Source organism: Octopus sinensis, linkage group LG19, assembly GCF_006345805.1.
Source record: "Octopus sinensis linkage group LG19, ASM634580v1, whole genome shotgun sequence".
Lineage (NCBI taxonomy): Eukaryota > Metazoa > Mollusca > Cephalopoda > Octopoda > Octopodidae > Octopus > Octopus sinensis.
Window position 1 is genome coordinate 29,310,717 of NC_043015.1, and position 24,102 is coordinate 29,334,818.

At 39.6% G+C, this 24,102-nt stretch overlaps 1 protein-coding gene across 1 annotated transcript; it reads left to right on the forward strand.

The window, feature by feature from the left end:
* The first annotated feature begins 1,604 nt into the window (after positions 1–1,604).
* Positions 1,605–16,462, forward strand: LOC115222190 (serine/threonine-protein kinase fray2). The gene is made up of 9 exons (XM_029792340.2): positions 1,605–1,667; positions 4,605–4,688; positions 6,211–6,804; positions 7,295–7,390; positions 9,559–9,595; positions 11,440–11,491; positions 12,732–12,895; positions 15,002–15,136; positions 16,192–16,462. The coding sequence occupies exons 2-9, from the start codon at positions 4,615–4,617 to the stop codon at positions 16,279–16,281; spliced, it is 1,242 nt and encodes a 413-aa protein (XP_029648200.1). The 5' UTR covers positions 1,605–1,667; positions 4,605–4,614; the 3' UTR covers positions 16,282–16,462.
* The last annotated feature ends 7,640 nt before the right edge of the window (positions 16,463–24,102 follow it).

Below are 24,102 nucleotides of genomic sequence, written 5' to 3' on the forward strand. Positions count from 1 at the left end.
TAATGGTGTTTTCAACAAGTATTCGTAGATTGAAACTGCATCCTAACTTCAAAGTGATGGGATTCTGGAATCCTGGAACTCAATAAATCTATTTAAAATACTGAAATAAACTAACGATCTGATTGGTTTCGTCTTCTTCGCACAATCGACCAAATCAGGCTCGGAGGGTGACGGGCGTTTCATTTAACCAACACTAGAGGGGAGGAAATAAAGGGTCACGTTTACAGTGGAAGCACTCCGTCGGTTACGACGACGAGGGTTCCGAATCAACGGAACAGCCTGCTCGTGAAATTAACGTGTAAGTGGCTGAGCACTCCACAGACACGTGCACCCTTAACGTAGTTCTCGGGGATATTCAGCGTGACACAGAGAGTGACAAGGCCGGCCCTTTGAAATACAGGTACAACAGAAACAGGAAGTAAGAGTGAGAGAAAGTTGTGGTGAAAGAGTACATCAGGGATTACCACCATCCCCTGCCGGAGCCTCGTGGAGCTTTAGGTGTTTTCGCTCAATAAACACTCACAACGCCCGGTCTGGGAATCGAAACCGCGATCCGATGACCGCGAGTCCGCTGCCCTAACCACTGGGCCATTGCGCCTCCACCTACGTTTACAGTAGTAGGATTTGAAATCAGAACATAAACAGACGAAACTGAACAGAATAAGGCCTTCGATCTACTAAAACCAGCAAGCTATAAAAGAAATTTCGAATTTATAACAGAGGTGCGATATATAGTTCGCGAAAACAGAGATAAAGAGGATAAATTTGACCTAAGCATATTATTAATGTTTATTTTATAGACCCCTAAGGGATCGGCGAATCGACGGAAACTTGTGCTACGACAAGCGAAACATCGCCAAGGGATCTTTTCGGTTTGAACGGCAGTTTTTTCTAGCGGTGTTATATGAAATTGTCACCCATAATTATGACCCTAGTATCGATCTATTGCACTTCAATCTGTTTTAGGGTTAGGGGTGGGGGAAGGGTATCTTTTTTTCTTCACAAATGTAAATAAACCCAATCTGTTTCTTAAACGAGGGACATATTCATACGGCACAGAATGTATTTTACCTCAATAGACGTCATTGATTGGTTGAAATTGCAGAAATTGAAGAAAAAACAACACCAAATATCTTACAAACTATAGAATTTTCACAATAAAGCCAAGAGAAAAAGATGTTTTATAAACACATTCTACCAGTATACGAAGTTTAAAATTTTTTAGTTACGTGGAAATTATTTAAAAAACTGCCGTTCAAACCGAAAAGATCCGGAAACTGAAAGCCTGTCATATGTGAGTATGAGAGAGGGTGTCTTTGGTTGTCACCCACCACCATTTGACAACTGGTGTTGGTGTGTTTACGACCCGCTGTAACTTACCAGTTCGGCAAAAGAAACCAATAGAAGGAGTAGGCTTTCGAAAACACATTCTACCCAGGATACGAAGTTTAAAAGTGTTTAGTTACGTGGAAATTATTTAAAAAAACTGCCGTTCAAACCGAAAAGATCCTTAATGTTTATTTCATAGACCCGTAAGAGACGAAACATATGTTAGACTTCGATAGGGTCTGAATGTAGTCAGTAACGGACATAAAATACGAGGAGACACAATAGTACATTACACCGGTACATCACCGTAATAGTCTTTATTCCACAGCAGAATTAATGTAAGTCTTTTAATTCTATTAAATTCGATGGTTTTCTCACATTCACCTAATTAATCGGCAAAATATGCTAAGAGTATTAATATTATCGTTACTCGTATGATTATTTGTCTTTAATTAATTTGTTTTGTATCCCTTTTACCTTATTCCATCTAATTATAATCAACGGGTTTTCATTCGTTTTGGATAATAAAGATTTGTTGGATTGGCACAGAATGGGGGATATTTTATTAAATCAATCGTAACTCTATGCCTGATATCTATTTTAGCGATTCACGATAGTAGGGGAGTGAGGAAAGACGGTACTACTAGCGAACAGTGGTCCCGGTGCGCGTACTCGCGCATCCGCTCTAGCTAGTCATGACTAGTCGATCCTTACTTTGTGTTTTTGTGTTTTATTTACTTTGTTTTTAAAAAATTAATTATTTTGTGTTTTATTTACTTTGCTACGTAGTCGTTGCAGGATCGACTAGTCACGACTAGCTAGTGCGGATGTGCGACTACGCGAGTGCGCGCACCGAGACCACTGTTCGCTAGTAGTACCAGGAAAGACAAGCTCAACTACAGCAGGATTTGAACTTTGAATGCGAAAACACGAAGTATGCGCTGAACACACGAACCAACGAATAGCATCTTCGTTATCGCTTGACCTGCTAGAAATAGTAGCCAAATCTCTCAAATTAAACACTCTACTACTATCTTGAGAATAAAGAGCATATTAGCTAAAAACTGGGTCTGAAAAATTAATAAAAGGTTGGGTGTTCGTGACTTGAATATTTTTTTATCAGAACTGACACGCCGTTAAACAAATACAATAACTGTAAAATAGGTAGAATAAATTCAGGGTGAATAGTTGATAAATGTAAACACCTGTATATGCCAGCTATTAGAGTGGCATATATTGAGTGACAAAACGGTATAGACGATTTTTTGGAGTCCAATAATACCATGTACACCTATTTGATTATGAAGATTTACAAACATACTTTCCCAGTGATACTCGGTTTACCTACCATTATAAACAATACCAAATGTTTTTTTCTCAAACCTTTCATAATGTGTTACAAGTCTGTGGTGTAGCAATTGCACGCGGCTGAAGAGGGCTTTTGAACTGTCTGTTATGTCGATTATGCATTGATGTAAGAATAAGTTGTTCTATAAAGCTCGAAACATATGTACCGCAACATCCTTTGTGTCCTGTTTTTCATTTTATTTCATTTGATACATATATGTAACTGTAAAATCTTTAACTGAATCCCAACCGTTCCTACTACACTACATCATCATCAAAAACAAACATTTCTTGGTTCAAATTACACTGAGATCTACTTAACCTTTCGCCTTTCCGAAGGCCTATAAAATAAAGGGAATACTTTTCGAATAGTTATCTCATCTGGCATTACACTTCAAGTTCAAATCACATTGAAGCCAACTTAGCCTTTCATCTCTTCATCTCTTCTCTCTATATATAAACGGCAGTTCGTCTGTGCGTGTTTCTGTGTGTCTGTTTGCTTGTACCCTCACCCTGACCACAGCTTTCAACCGATTCTGATGAAACTTGACACACACATAGCCCAATGTCATAATTCAAAACTAACGCAGCGAAAATTTTGAAAAGTTCCCCCAGTTCTGAAAAAAATCGATAAATTCGACATGGGGTCGACAATCAGAAACACAAACCACAGACTGTCTAGGGGACGCAACTCGACCTTTTTAACTAAAATAAAAATTTACCATCATTTTTTTTCCATTTTTTGGCTATAACTCTAAAAATGCTTTATAGTTATTTCCCTTACAAACCCGAGCAACGCCGGGCGATACTGCTAGTAGTTGATAAAATAAAGTACCTGACCAGTACTGGAGTTAATGGTATTGTCGACTTTGCCTTTCATCCTTTCGGGGTCGATAAATTAAGTATCAGTTACGCACTGGGGTCGATGTAATCGACTTAATCCGTTTGTCTGTCCTTGTTTGTACTCTCTGTGTTTAGCCCCATGTGGGTTGTAAAGAAATAGGTAAATAAGTACCAGTTGAGTACTGGGGTTGATGTAATCGACTTACCCTCTCCCCCAAAATTGGTGACCTTGCGCCAGAATTTGAAATCAGTGCTTGTTGCATTTCTTTGTAATCCCCTTCATGAAGTTCAACCATTTGAGATCAACTCTTGCCACTTCTCGTCATGTCTTCCACAGTAACCTTCTATTTTGGATCATTTGGCCCTTTTTTTTTTACTTGTGGCTGGCTGTGTGATTACTTTGTAACTACATAGCTCCGGGTTCATTCTGAGTGAAATCCCATTGTATGTGTGTGTGTGTGTGTATATATATATATATATATATATATATATACACACACACACACACATATATATATATATATATATATATATATATATATATATATATATACACATTTGGTATATATATATATATTACCAAATATATACGTTTTTATTATTATTTTGCAATTTACTTAATCTTTGTTATATTATTGTTATTTTAATTTTAATATTTCTATTACATGTAATTTTCTAGATGGTGTAATTTAACTGTTCATTTTGAATTGATAAAAGGTGGGGGTTTTTCTAATTTATATATATATATATATATTATATTTTGTGAAATTTGATTTAGTTTTTCTAAATAGAATTTTTCCCTGTAAGTTAGGAATAATATTCCCTCAAATAATTATTATATATATAGGTCAGTTGAGTTAGTGGTTTGGAATAACCATCTAAGGGATAAAAATATCCAGTATACAACCGGTATAGTTACCTATGTTAACCCTGGGCATACATATGCAAGCATCTTATGCTCATAGGTTACAGGTAATGACAAATGATAAACCAATAAGGTTTGAATTGAGTAAGGTTTTACTGCTATTTCTATTGTTCAAGCAATTATATACATACTAACTAATGAATGTTAATGACTGTTTCAGCATTACAAAGATGGGTCGTTACCTGGACAGTGATGAGGAGCGAAAGAAACACAAGAAGAAGAAGAAACGCCGTTCACGATCCAGGTGAGAACAGAATTAAACACATCATCTACTTATTGTCATGTATAGAGTTAGCTATCTCTCTGGTGTTATGTGATTTGTGTATGCATCAGTCTGTCCCTGTATATATATATATATATATATATATATATATATACAAGATAAGGGCATAAGAAAAATTCTAATGCCAGATACGCCGACACAAAAAAATTTTCAATAACCATTAAATTTATGCGTCTCGAAATAAACCGATAGAAATCTCTAAAAAATTTGTTATTACCGTATTGGTCCAATTTTGGGGTTAATTCACTAGAAATTTTCCCCTCTTCAGCGGCACATACGCGAGGTATGAATAAGTATTTCATTTATATCTCGCGTATGTGCCGCTGAAGAGGGGAAAATTTCTTGTGAATTAACCCCGAAATTGAACCAATACCGTAATAACAAATTTTTTAGAGATTTCTATCGGTTTATTTCGAGACGCATAAATTTAATGGTTATTGAAAATTTTTTTGTTTCAGCGTATCTGGCATTAGAATTTTTCTTCTGCCCTTATCTTGTAAATTATGTATAAATTTTACCTTTAAAGGCATTTTTTGATATGCTGGCCATTGATAAAAAATTTTTCTCGAAAAGAATTTTATCCTATATCAATTATATATATATATATATAATCAAAATAAGCAACAAGAATGTCTCCGGTAATTTGGTACGATCGTTTCGTACTACATCATTTTATTAAATGTTGTAAGTATTACAACAGTTTTAAAATGCTGAGCACTCATCAGCCAATTATAGAGGTTTTCCATTAATACAAAAATTTTCATATCAAGTGGCAACATTATAGAGAAGGTAGATATATAGACAAAGATGTGGATTTAAATTTTAAGAACATTTGAGGTAGTGGAGCCCATCAACTGACTGACTAAGATTCAGTTGTTCCAGACTACTGTAAGATTCTGAGAGGGAAGAACATATATATATGTATATATATATATATATATATGAATATATATTGATGTAGGCATGGCTGTGTGATAAGAAGCTTGCTTCCCAACAACATGGTTCCGGGTTCATATCCACTACACAGCACCTTGGGCAAGTGTCTTATGCTGTAGCCTTGGGCCGAGTAAAGCCTTGTGAGTGGATTTGGTAGACAGAAACTGAAAGAGGCCCATCGTATATATACATATATGTATGTATGTGTGTGTGTGTCTGTGTTTGTCCCCCCAACATCGCTTGACAACTGATGATGGTGTGTTTACATCCCCGTAACTTAGCGGTTCGGCAAAAGAGACTGATAGAATAAGTACTAGGCTTACAAAGAATAAGTCCTGGGGTCGATTTGTTCGACTAAAGGCATTACGGCAGTACTCCAGCATTTCTTGCCTCATGTAGGAGTGCAGTGTACCAATCACAACATGTAAGAGTGTAGCATGTAAGGGTGCAGTGAGTGGAGAGTGAAATTCTTTGGGCTTTATTTTTTCTTTTTCTTTTCTGTATCTTTCTGCCCTTGGCTAATTTCTTTGGGGTTCTTTATTTCTAGATCTGGGAGTTCCTCATCGTCATATGAAGATCGTCATCAGAAGAAATCCAAAAGCAAAAAGAAACACAGACATCGCTCCAACAGTCGGTCTCCAACGTATTCCAACCAAAGTTATTCGAGGGATCGCTCAAATCGAAGATCTCCGTCTTATGACAGAGACAAAGACAAGTTCAAGCGGCGCCGAAGCTATTCAAGGGAAGTTTCCAGTCACAGATCTCATTCACTGGAACGAGCGCGGGACTCGGATCAAAACCGTAGTTCCGACCGTTATAGAAACAAAGGCGGGTCTGGGGACAGGTCACGCTCAAGGGAACGGTCACGATCCAGCAGAGACAGGTCGCGGTCCAGCAGAGACAGATCACGGTCCAGAGAAAAGTCTTCACGAACCAAAAGTAAATACAAAGACAGGAGCCACTCTCGGGATAGAAACGGTGACAGGCATCAATCAAGGAGCTATTACCGACCATCTACTAGCTCAACGCAGTCAGATTACAAAGAGTCTAGATCTCATAGCCGCCGCCGGTCACGAAGCCGAAGCAAGTCATGGTCATCCTCTGACCGGAGGTCAAACCAACATTCAAAACGATCAAAGAGGTACCAGATTTATTTTTTTATTATGATGTAAATTTACTGATTTTTCCAAATATATACAGGTGTCTTTCTCTTAGGCCCACATGATTTATATGTTCATGTGCACATATTATATAAATATATATATATGTATATATATGTATATGTATATATATGTATATGTATATATATGTATATGTATATATATGTATATATATATATATATATATGTATATATATAGGCAGAGGCAAGGCTTTGTAATGGTTAAGATGACCACTTCCCAGCGATGTGGTTTCAGTTTCAATTCCACTGTGCAGTATTAGGCAAGGGTCTTCTATAACACCAGGCCAATCCTTGCCTTGTGTATGTATGTATGTACGTGTGCGTGCATGCATGTGTGTATGTGTGTGTATACCTGACCAAAATATGTACTGGTTCCCCCTGTATGGAAGCAGTCCTTTGACTGATAAGGGGCAAAAAAATGATCCAGCATGTTATTTTAATACATTGTAGGTCCAGATCTCCAGACAGAAGTAGTTACCATTCTTGGCAGTCTACCAGTCCAGAATCAAAACAAGCAACAACCGCCACCACCGCTTCTAAGAAAGAGTAAGTTCAGCTCTTGATAATTAACCCTTAAAACATTTGGTAAAATCTTCATTGCTTCTGTTGTCATCATCATCATCATTAACTGGATGGAAGCACTCCGTCGGTTACGACGACGAGGGTTCCGGTTGATCCGACCAACGGAACAGCCTGCTCGTGAAATTAACGTGTAAGTGGCTGAGCACTCCAACACAGACACGTGTACCCTTAACGTAGTTCTCGGGGATATTCAGCGTGACACAGAGAGTGACAAGGCTGGCCCTTTGAAATACAGGTACAACAGAAACAGGAAGTAAGAGTGAGAGAAAGTTGTGGTGAAAGAGTACAGCAGGGATCACCACCATCCCCTGCCGGAGCCTCGTGGAGCTTTTAGGTGTTTTTGCTCAATAAACACTCACAACGCCCAGTCTGGGAATTGAAACCGCGATCCTCCGACCGCGAGTCCGCTGCCCTAACATCTTTAGTCTTGTTGTGCCTGTACCAGAAATCGTTGTTATATATTTTTGAATTCATCATCATCATCGTTTAACGTCCGTTTTCCGTGCTAGCATGGGTTGGACAGTTCGACCGGGGGGTCTGGGAAGCCAGGAGGATGCACCAGGCTCCAGTCTGATCTGGCAGTGTTTCTACAGCCGGATGCCCTTCCTAATGCCAACCACTCCGTGAGTGTAGTGGGTGCTATGGATTGTCAAAATTGGTAGAAGAATGGACAAAATTCCCTGTGGTATTTAGCTGCATACCTTTTATGTTCTGAGTTCAAATCTTGCTGAGGTAATTCTTGCCTTTAACTTTTAAAGGGTCGGTCGATGAAATTAGCGTAAGTTGCTGACCGGAGTGAGTTGAATCAACTCTCCCCACATTTGAATCTATATGCCTATCTGAGAAATCAGTTGTTATATTTTTATATTCTGAGTTGAAATCCTGTCACAACTGCTTTTGACTTCCATCATTCCAGGTTTAAATAAAATGAAGTCCCTGTAAAGTACAGGAGGCAAATTAATTGTCCATACCTCTCATCCCTGCATCTCTAAACAATTGGTACCCTTGTGCCTATATTATACATTATCCTTATTAGAAGGTCGAACATGACATTGGAAATGGTAAGGGATGATCACAAGGACATAAATAGGACATAAATCCCACAAATAGGATATAAAAAGAAAAATATGAAAGGCTTTTTTCTAGCTGCTGTTAGAGCCTTGACAATGTTTCATTATAATGGATTATGTGGAGGCGCAATGGCCTAGTGGTTAGGGCAGCGGACTCGCGGTCGTAGGATCGCGATTCCGATTCCCAGACCGGGCGTTGTGAGTGTTTATTGAACAAAAACACCTAAAACTCCACGAGGCTCCGGCAGGGGGTGGTGGCGATCCCTGCTGTACTCTTTCGCCACAACTTTCTCTCACTCTTTTTTCTGTTGGGTGGCGTCATTTCAAGGCTAAAACAATGCGAAGCGCATTGTGACCAGCGATGTGTAACAACATCTGATAGCCTGGTCAATCACGGTGATAATGGATTATGTAAGATGTTGCATGCGTGAGGTGTCAACTATCCCAAGTTAAAAATCATTATTGGCATGTTGCTGAAAACTAGGCCTTTGGATTAATGTGTTACATTCTTGAACAATAAAATATGAAAGCCTTCTTCTAGTTGCAGTTTAGGCCTGTATAGAAGATTTTGTTGAAGGTGTTACAGGCAGCGAGCTGGCAGAAACGTTAGCACGCCGGACGAAATGCGTAGCCGTATTTCGTCTGCCGTTACGTTCCGAGTTCAAATTCCGCCGAGGTCCACTTTGCCTTTCATCCTTTCGGGGTCGATTAAATAAGTACCAGTTACGCACTGGGGTCGATATAATCAACTTAATCCGTTTGTCTGTCCTTGTTTGTCCTCTCTGTGTTTAGCCCCTTGTGGGTAGTAAAGAAATAGGTATTTCGTCTGCTGTTACGTTCTGAGTTCAAATTCCGTCGAGGTCAACTTTGCCTTTCATCCTTTCGGGGTCGATTAAATAAGTACCAGTTACACACTGGGGTCGATATAAACTTAATCCGTTTGTTTGTCCTCTCTGTGTTTAGCCCCTTGTGGGTAGTAAAGAAATTGGTATTACATGCAAGAAGCATTAATTGCCCCAAATTAGCAACATCTAAAATCTTCCTGACTTTATTCTCTTACAGTGATCTCTGTGCCAAAATACCAGGTTTTGCTACAATGGTAAGTAAGTTGCAATTTTAGAATATTGCATTCTTTTACATTCAATGTTTGCATGGGTCAGAAGGGTTATTTGTAGTAGCAATTTTATGGGTTAGTCAATAGGTGTGGGCCTGGTTGTGTGGTAAGAAGTTCACTTCCCAACTACATGGTTCTGGGTTCAGTCCCACTGCATGGCACTTCAGGCAAATGTTTTCTACTACAGCCTCAGAGGCTGGAGAGGCTGCCATGGCCCTATAATACTATACAGTACCCTTCCGCCTCTTCCTCCTACAAGCCCACTGCACTACTGTAAGTTTGTGGAAGTAAACACTAACACATTTAATGTGGTGAGTGCAGTATCTGTAATTAATCAAATTTATAATTTATACCTATATTGAAGAAAAGTAAACGTTGTCGAACTCTGCGGAACCGGTTTTCTGCCTAGTCAGGCGAAGTTGAGCAAACAGAGTTATCTTCCTTGCTTTGTGTTGGAAACAATCCCAACGTGTATACCAGTAAGGTTTTTTAACCTCGTAATCACAAGGACAGTAGTTCACAGCTATTGCACTTCATACCTAGTTGCCAACCACTCAGAATCTTTATATTTCTACACAATTACTGATGAGTCTTTAATGATGGATGAAACCAGCCTCTTCAGTTGTCATTTCCGAGAAGCTGAAGTCCTTGTGGTTTAACCACAACGACTTAGTTTTACAGACAAATTTAATATATTTGTGTATTAAACATATGGCTGTGTGCTTAAGAAGTTCGCTTTGCGACTACATGGTTTCAGGTTCAGTCCCACTGCACAGCATCTTGGACAAGTGTCTTCTACTATAGCCCTGGTTTAGTCAATGCCTTGTGAGTGAATTTGGTTGACAGAAACTGTAGGAAGGCAGCGAGCTGGCAGAACCGTTAACACGTCGGGCAAAATGCTTAGTGGTATTTCGTCTGCCGGTACGTTCTGAGTTCAAATTCCGCCGAGGTCGACTTTGCCTTTCATCCTTTCGGGGTCGCAAATGAAAATATATACACATATATTTTCCTTAAGGGCGAACCGGTCGCCAAGTCCACGAGACTGTTCACAAATGTTCACTTGTGTGAGCCAAAATTACCATCTCCGTTCCCGCTTAGAAGAGCGCTTCTCTATATGTAGGGTTTTCCCTGAGAGAAGGTTAGGCACGTCCACTCGGTAGGGTTACTGATTCAAAAAAGATAGATTTAGCGGGAACGCTTTCAGTTTGCAGTTCTCTGCACATGCGCACGAGGGAACTTCCGGCGGCCTACCAGAAGCAATCCAACTCTGCGCATGCATGCTGAAAACTTCCAAAAATAGCGTCACTACAAGTACAGTGTAGTTTTCCACCTTGTAGTACCTGTATAGTTAGGCAGACTACACCATTACAGTACTATCTTAACGATGGACACAGGACAGTGAAGTTCACCAGCTTGTGGAACGAACTTACAATGAGGTGGCCCAGTTCAGTGTTGAGTGAATGTAATTTGATTCATGGATGATTCAAACAGTAATTGATGATCTTACAGCATGGGCAGTAGGACTTCGTGTGGCATCATGGCATGTCCACACAATAGTGGGTCTGTGACACATAACTATGGGTCAGTCCTCCTCCAAGTTCTGTATGTTTTTTTTTTAACTGCTGGATCATCTTCTGCTATTTGGCCCTTGACAAGTACTTGTAATACCTGTATAGTTAGGCAGACTGGCCTATCAATATGGCCAGGTGCAAGTCAGTAATTTTGTCTTTTTGTAATTAATTTTTTTTGTCCGTTCCCTTACTAATTACCAAATTGTTTTTCACTCTATTTCATTGACTCCTTTTTCTTTTCTTTTCTTTTTTACACAGGAACCTGCTGAACAGGCAAAAATTAGGTTACAGATGGCTCTCAAAGCTGCTGGTAAGTTTCTTTGTAATACAGAACATTGTTGGTTTGTAATATAACCGGATGAGTTGGCAGGTGAAAATTATAAGTGCATCAGACAAAATGCCTAGTAGTATTTTTTTTCCAGATCTTAACATTCTGAGTTCAAATTCTGCCAAGGCCAACTTTGCTCACCTTTCGTGCTTTTAGGGTCAGTACAATAAAGTACCAGTCAAGCACTTACCTAGGTAGTGTGATCCATTGCAGTATTAGCTGTGAGGCCAAAGTCCTGAAAAGACTTTGGACATGCTGGTGCAGTTGTGGACTCACTGGACAAGAGTGTTTGGCACTTCTGGTATCTGAGCAGGAGGACAAAGGTTCAGTTCTTCAGATCTCTGGTTTTCTTTATTATAAGTCCGTGCCGGTTACACACTGGGGTCGATATAATAGACTTAATCCATTTGTCTGTTCTCTCTATGTTTAGCCCCTTGTGGGCAATAAAGAAATAGGTATTTCGTCTGTCTTTATGTTCTGAGTTCAAATTCCTCCAAGGTCAACTTTGCCTTTCATCCTTTTGGGGTCGTTAAATTAAGTACCAGTTATGCACTGGGGTCAATGTAATCGGCTTAATCCCTTTGTCTTTGTTTGTCCCCTCTATGCTTAGCCCCTTGTGGGCAGTAAAGTAATAAGTATTTTGTCTGTCTTCGTGTTCTGAGTTCAAATTCCGCCGAGGTCAACTTTGCCTTTCATCCTTTCGGGGTCGATTAAATAAGTACCAGTTATGCACTGGGGTCAGTGTAGTCGACTTAATCCGTTTATCCCCTCTATGTTTAGCCCCTTGTGGGTGGTAAAGAAATAGGTATTTTGTCTGTTTTTACATTTTGAGTTCAAATTCCTCCAAGGTCAACTTTGCCTTTCATCCTTCCGGGGTTGATTAAATTAAGTACCAGTTGCGCACTGGAGTCAATGTAATCGATTTAATCCCTTTGTCTGTCCTTGTTTGTCCCCTCTATGTTTAGCCCCTTGTGGGCAATAAAGAAATAAAAAACAGTACTGTACTATATTTTTTTTATCATTTTTATAATTTGTATATATTTATTTTATTATAAATGCAAAACACCACGGAGGAATCGATGTAAGCTTAAATAATAAACCGCAATAGGTGAACTGTGATATGGCGAGGAATTACTATATTTATAAAACATGGAATTTCCGTAAATCTTGCTTTCTTTTTTTTTCTTTCATTAATATTTTTTTTCTCGTTAACCAATTGCAGCTGCTGCTGATGAACAGCTGCGAAAGATGCAGGAGAAAAACACAATGGTTAAGGAGCAACGCCAATTAATGGAACAGCCTGATTTTGCTATCACAGTGGAAGACATTGAAAGTTCTGCTTTCACCCAATCAACATTTGTTTCTGGCACTAATCGAGTGCCCCAGGTAATTAATCATTACTGTGGTGTTTTAATTGTTTGTTTGTTTTTTTTAAGATGGCTGTTATCATCTGTTATCTTTCACTTGTTTCAGTTATTAGATTATGGCTTGGTAGAATTTTTAGTCAAATGAATCGACCCTAGTACTTACCTTTTTCTTTTTGTTAAGCCTGGTAATTATTTTATTAGTCTCATTTTTTGAACTGCTAAGTTATGGAGATGTAAACAACCCACTACAGGTTACCAAGCAGTAGTGGGAGACAAACACAGACACAAAACGACACACACACACATGATGGGCTTCTTTCAGATTCCACCTACCAAATCCACTCACAAGGCTTTGATTGGCCTGAGGTTATAGTAGAAGACACTTGCCCAAGGTGCCACGCAGTGGGACTGGACCCAGAACCATATGATTGAGAAGCAAGCTTCTTACCACACAGTCATACACCTTTTTGCTTTCATACTCAACCAACAACTTCTGTAAAAAACCCAGTAATGTCAGCAAGATATGATAGGGATGTAAAGCAATTACATCCTTCAAAACTTCCATGCTTTCTGAGATTCGCCAACACTACACCTGATTTTCTCCCCTCCATACACACACAAGCATGTATCTGACTCATATACATTGTTCGCTTTCCAGACATTTGTACATTACTGCATATGCTTTATACGCACTTTTGACAAGTTGTGGTGCACCTGAGCACTGTATACAATAATTTCATTACTATTATTGCCAGCGCCGCCCCAACTGGCCTCCGTGCCGATGGCACGTAAAAAGCACAATCCGATCGTGGCCGTTTGCCAGCCTCGCCTGGCCTCCGTACCGGTGGCACGTAAAAAGCACCATCCGATCGTAGCCGTTGCCAGCCTCGCCTGGCCTCTGTACCGGTGGCATGTAAAAAGCACCATCCGATCGTGGCCGTTTGCCAACCTCGCCTGGCCTCCGTACCGGTGGCACGTAAAAAGCACCATCCGATCGTGGCCGTTTGCCAGCCTCATCTGGCACGTAAAAAGCACCCACTACACTCACGGAGTGGTTGGCGTTAGGAAGGGCATCCAGCCGTAGAAACATTGCCAGATCAGACTGGAGCCTGGTGCAGCCTTCTGGCTTCCCAGACCCCAGTTGAACCGTTCAACCCAGGCCTGGTGCAGCCTTCTGGCTTCCCAGACCCCAGTTGAACCGTTCAACCCAGGCCTGGTGCAGCCTTCTGGCTTCCCAGACCCCAGTTAAACCGTTCAACCCAGGCCTGGTGCAGCCTTCTGGCTTCCCAGACCCCAGTTAAACCGTTCAACCCAGGCCTGGTGCAGCCTTCTGGCTTCCCAGACCCCAGTTGAACCGTTCAACCCAGGCCTGGTGCAGCCTTCTGGCTTCCCAGACCCCAGTTGAACCGTTCAACCCAGGCCTGGTGCAGCCTTCTGGCCTCCCAGACCCCAGTTGAACCGTCCAACCCAGGCCTGGTGCAGCCTTCTGGCTTCCCAGACCCCAGTTGAACCGTTCAACCCAGGCCTGGTGCAGCCTTCTGGCTTCCCAGACCCCAGTTAAACCGTTCAACCCAGGCCTGGTGCAGCCTTCTGGCTTCCCAGACCCCAGTTGAACCATCCAACCCATGCTAGCATAGAAAGCGGATGCTAAACGATGATGATGATGATTATTATTATCTCTCTCTATATAAACGGCAGTTTGTCTGTGCGTGTTTCTGTGTGTCTGTTTGCTTGTACCCTCACCCTGACCACGGCTTTCAACCGATTCTGATGAAACTTGATACACACATAGCCCAATGTCATAATTCAAAACTAACGCAGCGAAAATTTTGAAAAGTTCCCCCAGTTCTGAAAAAAATCGATAAATTCGACATGGGGTCGAGAATCAGGAACACAAACCACAAACTGTGTAGGGGACGCAACTCCACCTTTTTTAACTATCAAAAAAAATTTACCATCATTTTTTTTCCATTTTTTTGCTATTTTTTGGCTATAACTCTCTAAAAATGCTTTATAGTTATTTCCCTTACAAACCTGAGCAACGCCGGGCGATACTGCTAGTTAATGATAATGATGATGAAACATTTTAAATATCTGTTTATTTTTTTTTGTCTCTTCATGACAGGAATCCCCTGAAGAAGAACAGTTTGGTACGATAGCGGAAATCAAACCTGGCAGTGTGAAGGCCAACGCTGGCCAGGCAACAGCACCAGACAATTACAAATACAACATTGACATAGATACATTTGCACACCCGAGTGTAAGTATTATCTTTTCACGTTTTACTTATTTCAGTCATTGGATTGTGGCCATGCTGGGGCACCACCTCGAAGGGCCTAGTCAAAGAAATCGATCAATCAATCACAGTACTTGTTTTTTTAAGTCTGGTGCATATTCTTGTCAAACTGCTAAGTTACAGGATCATAAACAAACCAACACCAGTCGTGGTAGAGGAAGAACACACACAAAGACACACCCACTACAACTACATTTTTCAATGTCTTTCTTTTCATGACAATAGAATATAATAGGTGTGTTGGGGGCGCTAGAAAATTTGACTGCTATTTCTAGCAAATTGAGCAACCACATAGAGGCTTTTTACGATAGTCGCAGGAGTGGCTGTGTGGTTCCGGGTTCATTCCCACTGCGTGGCACCTTGGGAAAGTGTCTTCTACTATAGCCTCGGGCCGACCAAAGCCTTGTGAGTGGATTTGGTAGACGGAAACTGAAAGAAGCCCGTCATATATATATATATGTGGAGGCGCAACGGCCTAGTGGTTAGGGCAGCGGACTCGCGGTTGTGGGATCGCAGTTTCGATTCCCAGACCGGGCGTTGTGAGTGTTTATTGAGCGAAAACACCTAAAGCTCCATGAGGCTCCGCCAGCGGTGGGGCGATCCCTGCTGTACTCTTTCGCCACAACTTTCTCTCACTCTTTCTTCTGTTGGCCTGCTCACTTAGCCAGCGGGGTGGCGTCATTTGAAGGCTAAAACAATGCGAAACGCATTGTGACCAGCGATGTGTAACAACATCTGATGACCTGGTCGGTCACGGTGATATATATATATGTGTGTCTGTGTTTGTCCCCCTAGCATTGCTTGACAACAGATGCTGGTGTGTTTACGTCCCTGTCACTTAGCGGTTCGGCAAAAGAGACCGATAGAATAAGTACTGGGCTTACAAAAAGAATAAGTCCCGGGGTCGCGGTGCTCCAGCATGGCCGCAGTCAAATGACTGAAACAAGTAAAAGAGAGAGTTAATGGTGGCGGTGAATGTGTCAATGATGATGATGATCTTTTACCTTTCTGTCTTTCAGTTGTTCATCGACATCAGTGAGAAGAAGAAGAGGTGGTTGCAGAAGCTGACCGTCTTCAGGAAACGGAAGACTTCAAGCCTTCTGCTTTAAAACACACACACACACACACACACATACATACACACGCACATTCACAAGCTCACATATTTAAATATATACACATGCACACACACACACAGACTCTCACAAACACGAATTTTCATTCAAATTCACAGAAATATATTACAAGAACCAAATACGAAATGAAAAACCAAAAATAAATATTCCCGAAATATGATTTTTTTGGAAATTATCAATTTTTGTTTTAATTCTCTGCATATTAATGCATGCATTTTTATTTATTTTTTTTTTTTTTACTTGTTTCAGTCATTTGACTGTGGCCATACTGGAGCACCATTTTTTAAGTGTTTTTGTTGAACAATTTGACCCCAGGATTTTTTTTTTAAGCCTAGTTTTGGACCCTGATGCAGCTTCTAGTCTTACCAGCTCTAGTCAAACTGTCCAACCCATGCCAGCATGGAAAGCAGACATTAAATGATGATGATGATGATCTGGTGGTAGGTGGTGGTGGTGGTGGTGGTAACAGTGGTGATGATGGTGGTGGTGGTGTTGATGATGATTTGGTGGTGGTGGGTGGTTGTGGTACTGGTGGTGGTGTTGGAAGGTGCTGATGCTAATGGTAGTGGTGGTGGTAGTCATAGGTGGTGTGTCGGTGGTGGTAGGTGTAAAGAAATGAAGACATTAACTATACAAGAAAAAGAAAAAGAAAATACATGAATCAGTAAATTGCTTTGAGAATAGGAACCATGAGGAAGTCAGAGAAGGAAAGAGAAGACTCGTGTTTCGTTTGCATGTTTTAATCATTTACAATATGTTAAAACAAATGTTGTAACATTGAAATTGGCAGAAGCATAATAATAATAATAATAAAAATAATAATAATAATAATGTTAATGATGACGATTTCTAATATAGGCATAAAGTCAGAAATCTGAAAAGGGGGGGAGGGGTTTGGCCGATTCCATTAACTCCGATGCTTAACTTTACTCCCTTGATTTCAGGAACCTGGGAGATGACAGGTAAAGTCAGCCTTGGTGGGATTTGAACTCAGAACGTAAAGAGCCATAACTAAATGCCACAAAACGTTTTGTTTGATGCTCGAACGATTCCACCAGACCGTTTACCCTTTTGCTTACGTAAGCACAAGGCCAAGATTCGGTGATGCCGAGGGTTACAGTTGCCTATCTCAAACCCCAGTATTTGACTGGTATATTTCTTTTTTTCTTTTTCTTGTTTCAGTCAGTTGACTGCGGCCATGCTGGAGCACCGCCTTTAGTCGAGCAAATCGACCCCGGGACTTATTCTTTTGTAAGCCCAGTACTTATTCTATCAGTCTCTTTTGCCGAACCGCTAAGTGACGGGGACGTAAACACACCAGCACCAGTTGTCAAGCAATGCTAGGGGGACAAACACAGACACACAAACATACACGCACACACACACACATATATATATATATACATATATACGACAGGCTTCTTTCAGTTTCCGTCTACCAAATCCACTCACAAGGCTTTGGTCGGCCCGAGGCTATAGTAGAAAACACTTGCCCAAGGTGCCACGCAATGGGACTGAACCCGGAACCATGTGGTTGGTAAGCAAGCTACTTACCACACAGCCACTCCTGCGCCTATATATATATATATATATATTTTTTATCAAACCTACCCAGAAAGTTGGAAGGCAAAGAGACCCACAACAGGATTTGAACTTGGAACATGAATTGCCTTTATAATGCTGGTGATTACTAACATAAGAACAAGACCAGGAATATTTAAAGTGAGAGAGAGAGAGAGAGAGAAGGGGGTATCATAGTCTCTTATATTACCTTTCAGTACTTATAAGCTGGTACTTCTATTTTATCAAGCCCATAAGTATGAAAGGCAAAGTCAACTCTGGCAGGATTTGAGTTTAGAATGTAAAAAGCATTTTGTTTGACAATCTACCATTTCTGCCATCCTCCAAAGTAGTAGTAGTAGGAGGAGGAGGAATAGTAGTAATAGTTTCAAATTCTTATTTCTTTACTGCCCACAAGGGGTTACACATAGAGGGGACAAACAAGGACAGAGAAATGGATTAAGTTGATTACATCGACCCCAGTGTGTAACTGGTACTTATTTAATCGACCCCCAAAAGGATGAAAGGCAAAGTCAACCTCGGTGGAATTTGAACTCAGAACATAGCGGCAGATGAAATACCTATTTCTTTACTACCCACAAGGGGCTAAACAGAGAGGACAGACAAAGGGATTAAGTCGATTACATCGATCCCAGTGCGTAACTGGTACTTATTTAATCAACCCCGAAAGGAAATAGATGAAAGGCAAAGTCAACCTCGGCGGAATTTGAACTCATAACGTAGCGGCAGAAGAAATAACGCTAAGCATTTCGCCCGACGTGCTAACGTTTCTGCCAGCTTGCCACCCTTTGCTATGTTAATAATAATAAATAATAATAATAGTCCTTTCTACTATAGGCACAAGGCTCAAAATTATGTGGGTGGGTGCTAGTCGATTACATCGACCCCAGTGCTCAGCTGTTACTTATTTCATCGACCCCGAAAGGATGAAAGGTGAAGTCGACCTTGGTGGAATTTGAACTCAAAATATAAAGAAGGATGAAAAGCTAATGATTCTACCAGCTCGCCACCTAAATAATAATCCTTTCTACTAGGCCTGGAATTTGGGGGTGGCGGATAAGTCAATTAATATCAACCCCAGTATTCAACTGGTACTTATTTTATTGACCCCGAAAAGATGAAAGATAAAGTCACCCTCGGTGGAATTTGAAGACAGATAAAATGCCGCTAAGCATTTCGCCCAGCATGCTAACGATTCTACCAGCTCACGGCCCTAATAATAATAATAATAATGATGATGATGATTCACTCTTCAATAGGTACAATGCCTGAAATTTGGTGAGAAGAAGCTAGTCAGTTACATTGACCCCAGTGCTAAGCTGGTACTTTATTTTATCGACCCCCCAAAAGGATGAAATGCAAAGTCAACTTGGCCAAATTTGAATGCAGGATGTAAAAGAGCTACAAGAAATGCCACAAAGCATTTTGACCGACACATTAATGATTCTGTCAGCTTGCCACCTTAATAATTAATTAATTAATAATAATAATAATCCTTTCTTTAACGAGGAATGAGAGGATATTACATGAACAGATTACAAAATCAGAGTGGGTTTTCACACAGTCAATTACAGAGAACAAATTAATAATTATAATGATAATTTCTATCTTTGGCACAATGCTACAAATTTTGGAGAAAAAAAAAGATATAGTTGATTGAAGAGATCTGCCATTATATGGCTGGTATAATTGATTTGTCAAACACTGGAATGGTGAAAGGCAAGGTTGGGACCTGGTAAAGTTTGAACTCAGGATATAAGGATAAGAAACTAAGCATGACAAGGCATTTCGGCTGGCACACTACTGATTCTTTTATTGGACATGTGTGTTTGATGTGGCCCTAGAGTTTTGACATTTAGTTGGTTGCTGGTATAGTGAGAGACAATATCGGTGGTTTTACCACCAGAATGAAACAGCTGGGTGCAGTTGTTTGGACATTGGTGATTTGACATTTCTGAAGGGACACTGAACCTGTTTTTGGCAATGGCCCTTTTTAGCAACTGAGGAAAATGCACAAATAAATATGCACTTACAAGTACAAAGATAGATAGATGGATATATATATATATATCCATGTAAACTCTGCATTATTTTGAAAGATTTTTTTGCATTTTGCATTAATACAGACATGTAATTTATTTATTATTAGCTATAATGATATAAACTATTTACATGTTTTTAAGTTATGAAACAATTTGTTGTGATATTTGAATTTTCTTATTGTTAAACAAAATTTCGTCAAGCTATTTCTGTCATTTATAACTTTATATATATATACCAAGTATATATGATTTTATTATTATTATTTTGCAATTCATTTAATCATCAGTATGTTATTGCTATTTTATTTTTTATATTTCTATTATATGTAATTTTCTAGATGGTGTAATTTAATTGTTCATTTTAAATTGATAAAAGGTGATTTTTTTTTCTAATTTTTATATATAGATTATATTTTGTGAAATTTGATTTAGTATTTCTAAATTGAATTTTTCCCTGTAAGTTAGGAATAATATTCCCTCAATTTATTATTATATATGTATATATACATATGAGAGAGAGAGAGAAAGAGGCAATGCAATTCATTAATTGAAATCATTGATGAACATTTTCCCTCTCCTCCATTCACTTAAAGAGAAATATACTCACACACATAAACAGAGATACGGATTGAGAGAAGAGATTAGAGAGAGAGAAAGAGAATGATAAAACAAAATTTTCACAATGCCAAAAAGTACCATGGACAATGCTTCTGATATCAAAATAAGTCAGCGTTGAAACAACAGCGCCAAAGAGGAGCAGAGCCAAAACAGCTGTGCCGAAGCATCTCATATCCTTTTGTCATGTCCATGCTTTTGGTACTGGGTCACAGTATTTATAATATGCATACTGCACTCCAGCGTGTCACAGGAGGGAACTGAAAGAGCTGACCGTAGGAAGGGCATCAATCAACTCAAAATTTAAAGATTCATACTCTAACACTTCGAAGTCACTGTCACCCTTTTCTTTGTAAATATCAATCTGCTCCTATATTTAAAAGTATTGAGTTTATCCTTCAATGAATGTTTGACTGTTTTTGTGTATAACCATATGTTGAAACATTAATACATGCGCACGCACACGTGTGTGTGAGTATCTTATCAATCTACCCAGCGGTTCTAAGCAAAGTCAAGCTCAGTAGGTTTTGAACTCAAATTAATAGCAACAATTCCTTATACAACCAAAAGGTCCCAAATTTTTGTAGAAGGCAACTGAGATGGTACAATGTTCAAGACCCTTTTTTTTAAAAAAAAAAAAGGCATTAGTAATGGTAATGTAAAATTATGTGGTTACAAATGGAAAATTGGAACTGGATTGTGGACTCTGAGACACCAGAAGCTTACTGTTAGATTATGTCACTTCAATAATAATAATAATAATAATCACGTGATCACGTGACCGACCAGTCCATCAGATGTAGTTACACATCGCTGGTCACAATGCGTTCGCATTGTTTTAGCCTTCGAATGCCGCCACCCCGCTGGCTAAGCGAGCAGGCCAACAAGAGAAAGAGTGGTGAAAGAGTACAGCAGGGATCACCACCTCCTGCTGGAGCCTCGTGGAGCTTTTAGGTGTTTTCGCTCAATAAACACTCACAACGCCCGGTCTGGGAATCGAAACTGCGATCCTACGACCGCGAGTCCGCTGCCCTAACCACTAGGCCATTGCGCCTCCACAATAATAATAATAATATTAATAATAATGATAATAATAATAATCCTTTCTATTATAGGCACAAGGCCTGAAATTTGCAGGGAGAAGGCAAGTCGATTACATCAGCCTCTGTACTAAACTGGTCCTTATTTCATCAACCACGAGAGAAAGAAAGCGAAGTTGACTTCAGTGGAATTTGAACTCAGAATGTTAAGATGGACGAAATGCCACTACGTTTTTTATCTGGCATGCTCATGATTCTGCCCGCTCATTGCCTTGGTAATCCTTTCCACTACAGGCACGAGGCCTGAAATTTGATGGGAGGGGGTAAGCTGGTTACATCAACCCCGGTCCTCGATTGGTACTTGTTTCCTTAATCCCGAAAAGGACGTCAGGCAAAGGTGACCGCAGCAGAATTTGAACTCAGAATGTAAAGACAGACGAAATACCACTAGCGCCCGGAATGTTAACAATTCTGCCAGCTCAGCGCTTTTCGCCACCCCGAAAGGATGAAATGCAAAGTTGACCCCGGCAGAATTTGAACTCAGAATGTAAAGAGAGACAAAATACCACTAGCGCCTGGCATGCTAACAATTCTGCCAGCTCACTGCTTCTCGCCACCCCGAAAGGATGAAATACAAAATTGACCTCGGCAGAACTTGAACTCAAAACATAACGAACAGGAACAAATACTACAAGGCATTTTGCCTGATGCTCTACCTATTCTGCCAGCTTGCCACTTTAAAAAATGTTTTCCAATTCAGGCACAAGGCCAGCAATTTTAGGGGAAGGGATTAGTCGACACCATCAACCCCCAAAATACTTGACTGGTACCTTATTTTACCGAAAAGATGAAAGGCAAAGATAACCTTGGGGGAGGGTTTCAACTCAGAATTTATAAATACCACAAAGGCCTTTTCCCTCGTGTTCTAACAATTCTGCCAAATCATTGCCTTAATAATAATAATAATAATAATAATAATAATGGTTTCAAATTTTGGTACAAGGCTAATAAGTTTGGGAGAGGGGGGGGCAATTTGATTATATTGATCCCACCAATGGTCCATTGGTACTTATTTTATTGACCCCGAAAGGATGATAGGCAAAGTCAACCTAGGTGCAAAGGCCTGAAATTTTAGGGTGAGGACTAGTCGATTAGATCAACTTCACTGCTCAACTGGCGCTTGTTGTTTCATTGATCCCCAAAAGGATGAACAGCAAAGTTGATCTCAGCAGAATTTGAACTCAGGATGTAAAGAACTAGAAGAAAGGCTGCCAAAGCGTTTTGTTTGACATGCGAACAATTCTGCAAGATTATCAATAATAATAGCAATCCTTTCTACTATAGGCACAAGGCCTGAAATTTTGGTGGGAAGTGGACTAGTCAATTACATCGACCCCAGTATTTCACTGGTACTTAATTTATTGACCCCCAAAAGGATGAAAAACAAAGCTGACCTTGGTGGAATTTGAACTCAGGACGTGAAGAGAGACGAAATGCCACTAAGCATTTTATCCAGTGGGCTAATGATTCTGCTAGCTTGCCACCTTAAAAGCAATAATAATAATAATCATAATAATCATAATAATAATAATTTAGAAGAGAAAATATGAAGAGATGAAAATAAAATAAGGTAAGACAATCTGGTACTCTTCAAAGGCACAAGAGAGAGAACAACAATTAGTTGGTTACATTGGCACAAAGTCATACATTTTAAGGGAAAAGTGTAGTCGAAAATATTGATCAAGCACATGGTTGATGTTTTATTTTATTGACCCTACCACACAAAAAAGTTGACTGCTGACATCATAATAATAATAATAATAATAATAATAATAATAATGTTTTTTTTTTACATTGGCACAAGGGAAAATAGGAGAATTCTGCTTTAAGCATGCCACATAACATCTTGTAACTTTTTTTTATTTTTTTCAGAATTTTCAGAAAATTCTTACAAATTTGTATTCTACACACAGGAATTCAAACACCTGGAATTAAAATTTTCTTTTATTTTACAAGTTTTTTTTTTTTTGATTTTTAGAATTTATTTTTAAATTAAAGTTTCAAATACAGATGGTCTAAATTTCTGGCTTAACTCCCATTAGATGTCTTTATGAGGAGAAAGATATTGAAAACCATCAATACATCAGACCAGTGCTTTTCAAACTTTTTGCTGGAGCGGAACCCCAAGGAAACATTCCACTGGCTCGAGGAACCCCTGTACAATAATTTAATAGTCTTATGCACACATATCTGCACAGGAGAAATAAAAATTACTGCCGATTTTAGCAGTTTTTTTGTAACTTCTTGAGGAACCCCAGGACTGTACTGGCGGAACCCTGGTTGAAAAACCACTGCATCAGACTAACAAAAAAAAAAAACAGGAGAGTATGAGGTGGTCGTGTGATGTGCTAAAAATAACAGCTAAATAGCCCTTAAATCATGCACCAAAAAAATTTTTTTTTTTCATAACCATATGAATTCTCATGTGTAGAACACAAATTTGCAAAAAATGTTCT

Bases quoted from the DNA above. Each gene is read 5' to 3' on its own strand.
- LOC115222190 (XM_029792340.2), top strand. From the start codon at position 4,615: ATGGGTCGTTACCTGGACAGTGATGAGGAGCGAAAGAAACACAAGAAG. The intron at 11,492-12,731 runs GTAAGTTTCTTT...AACCAATTGCAG, and splicing joins GATGGCTCTCAAAGCTGCTG to CTGCTGCTGATGAACAGCTG. The intron at 12,896-15,001 runs GTAATTAATCAT...TCTTCATGACAG, and splicing joins GCACTAATCGAGTGCCCCAG to GAATCCCCTGAAGAAGAACA.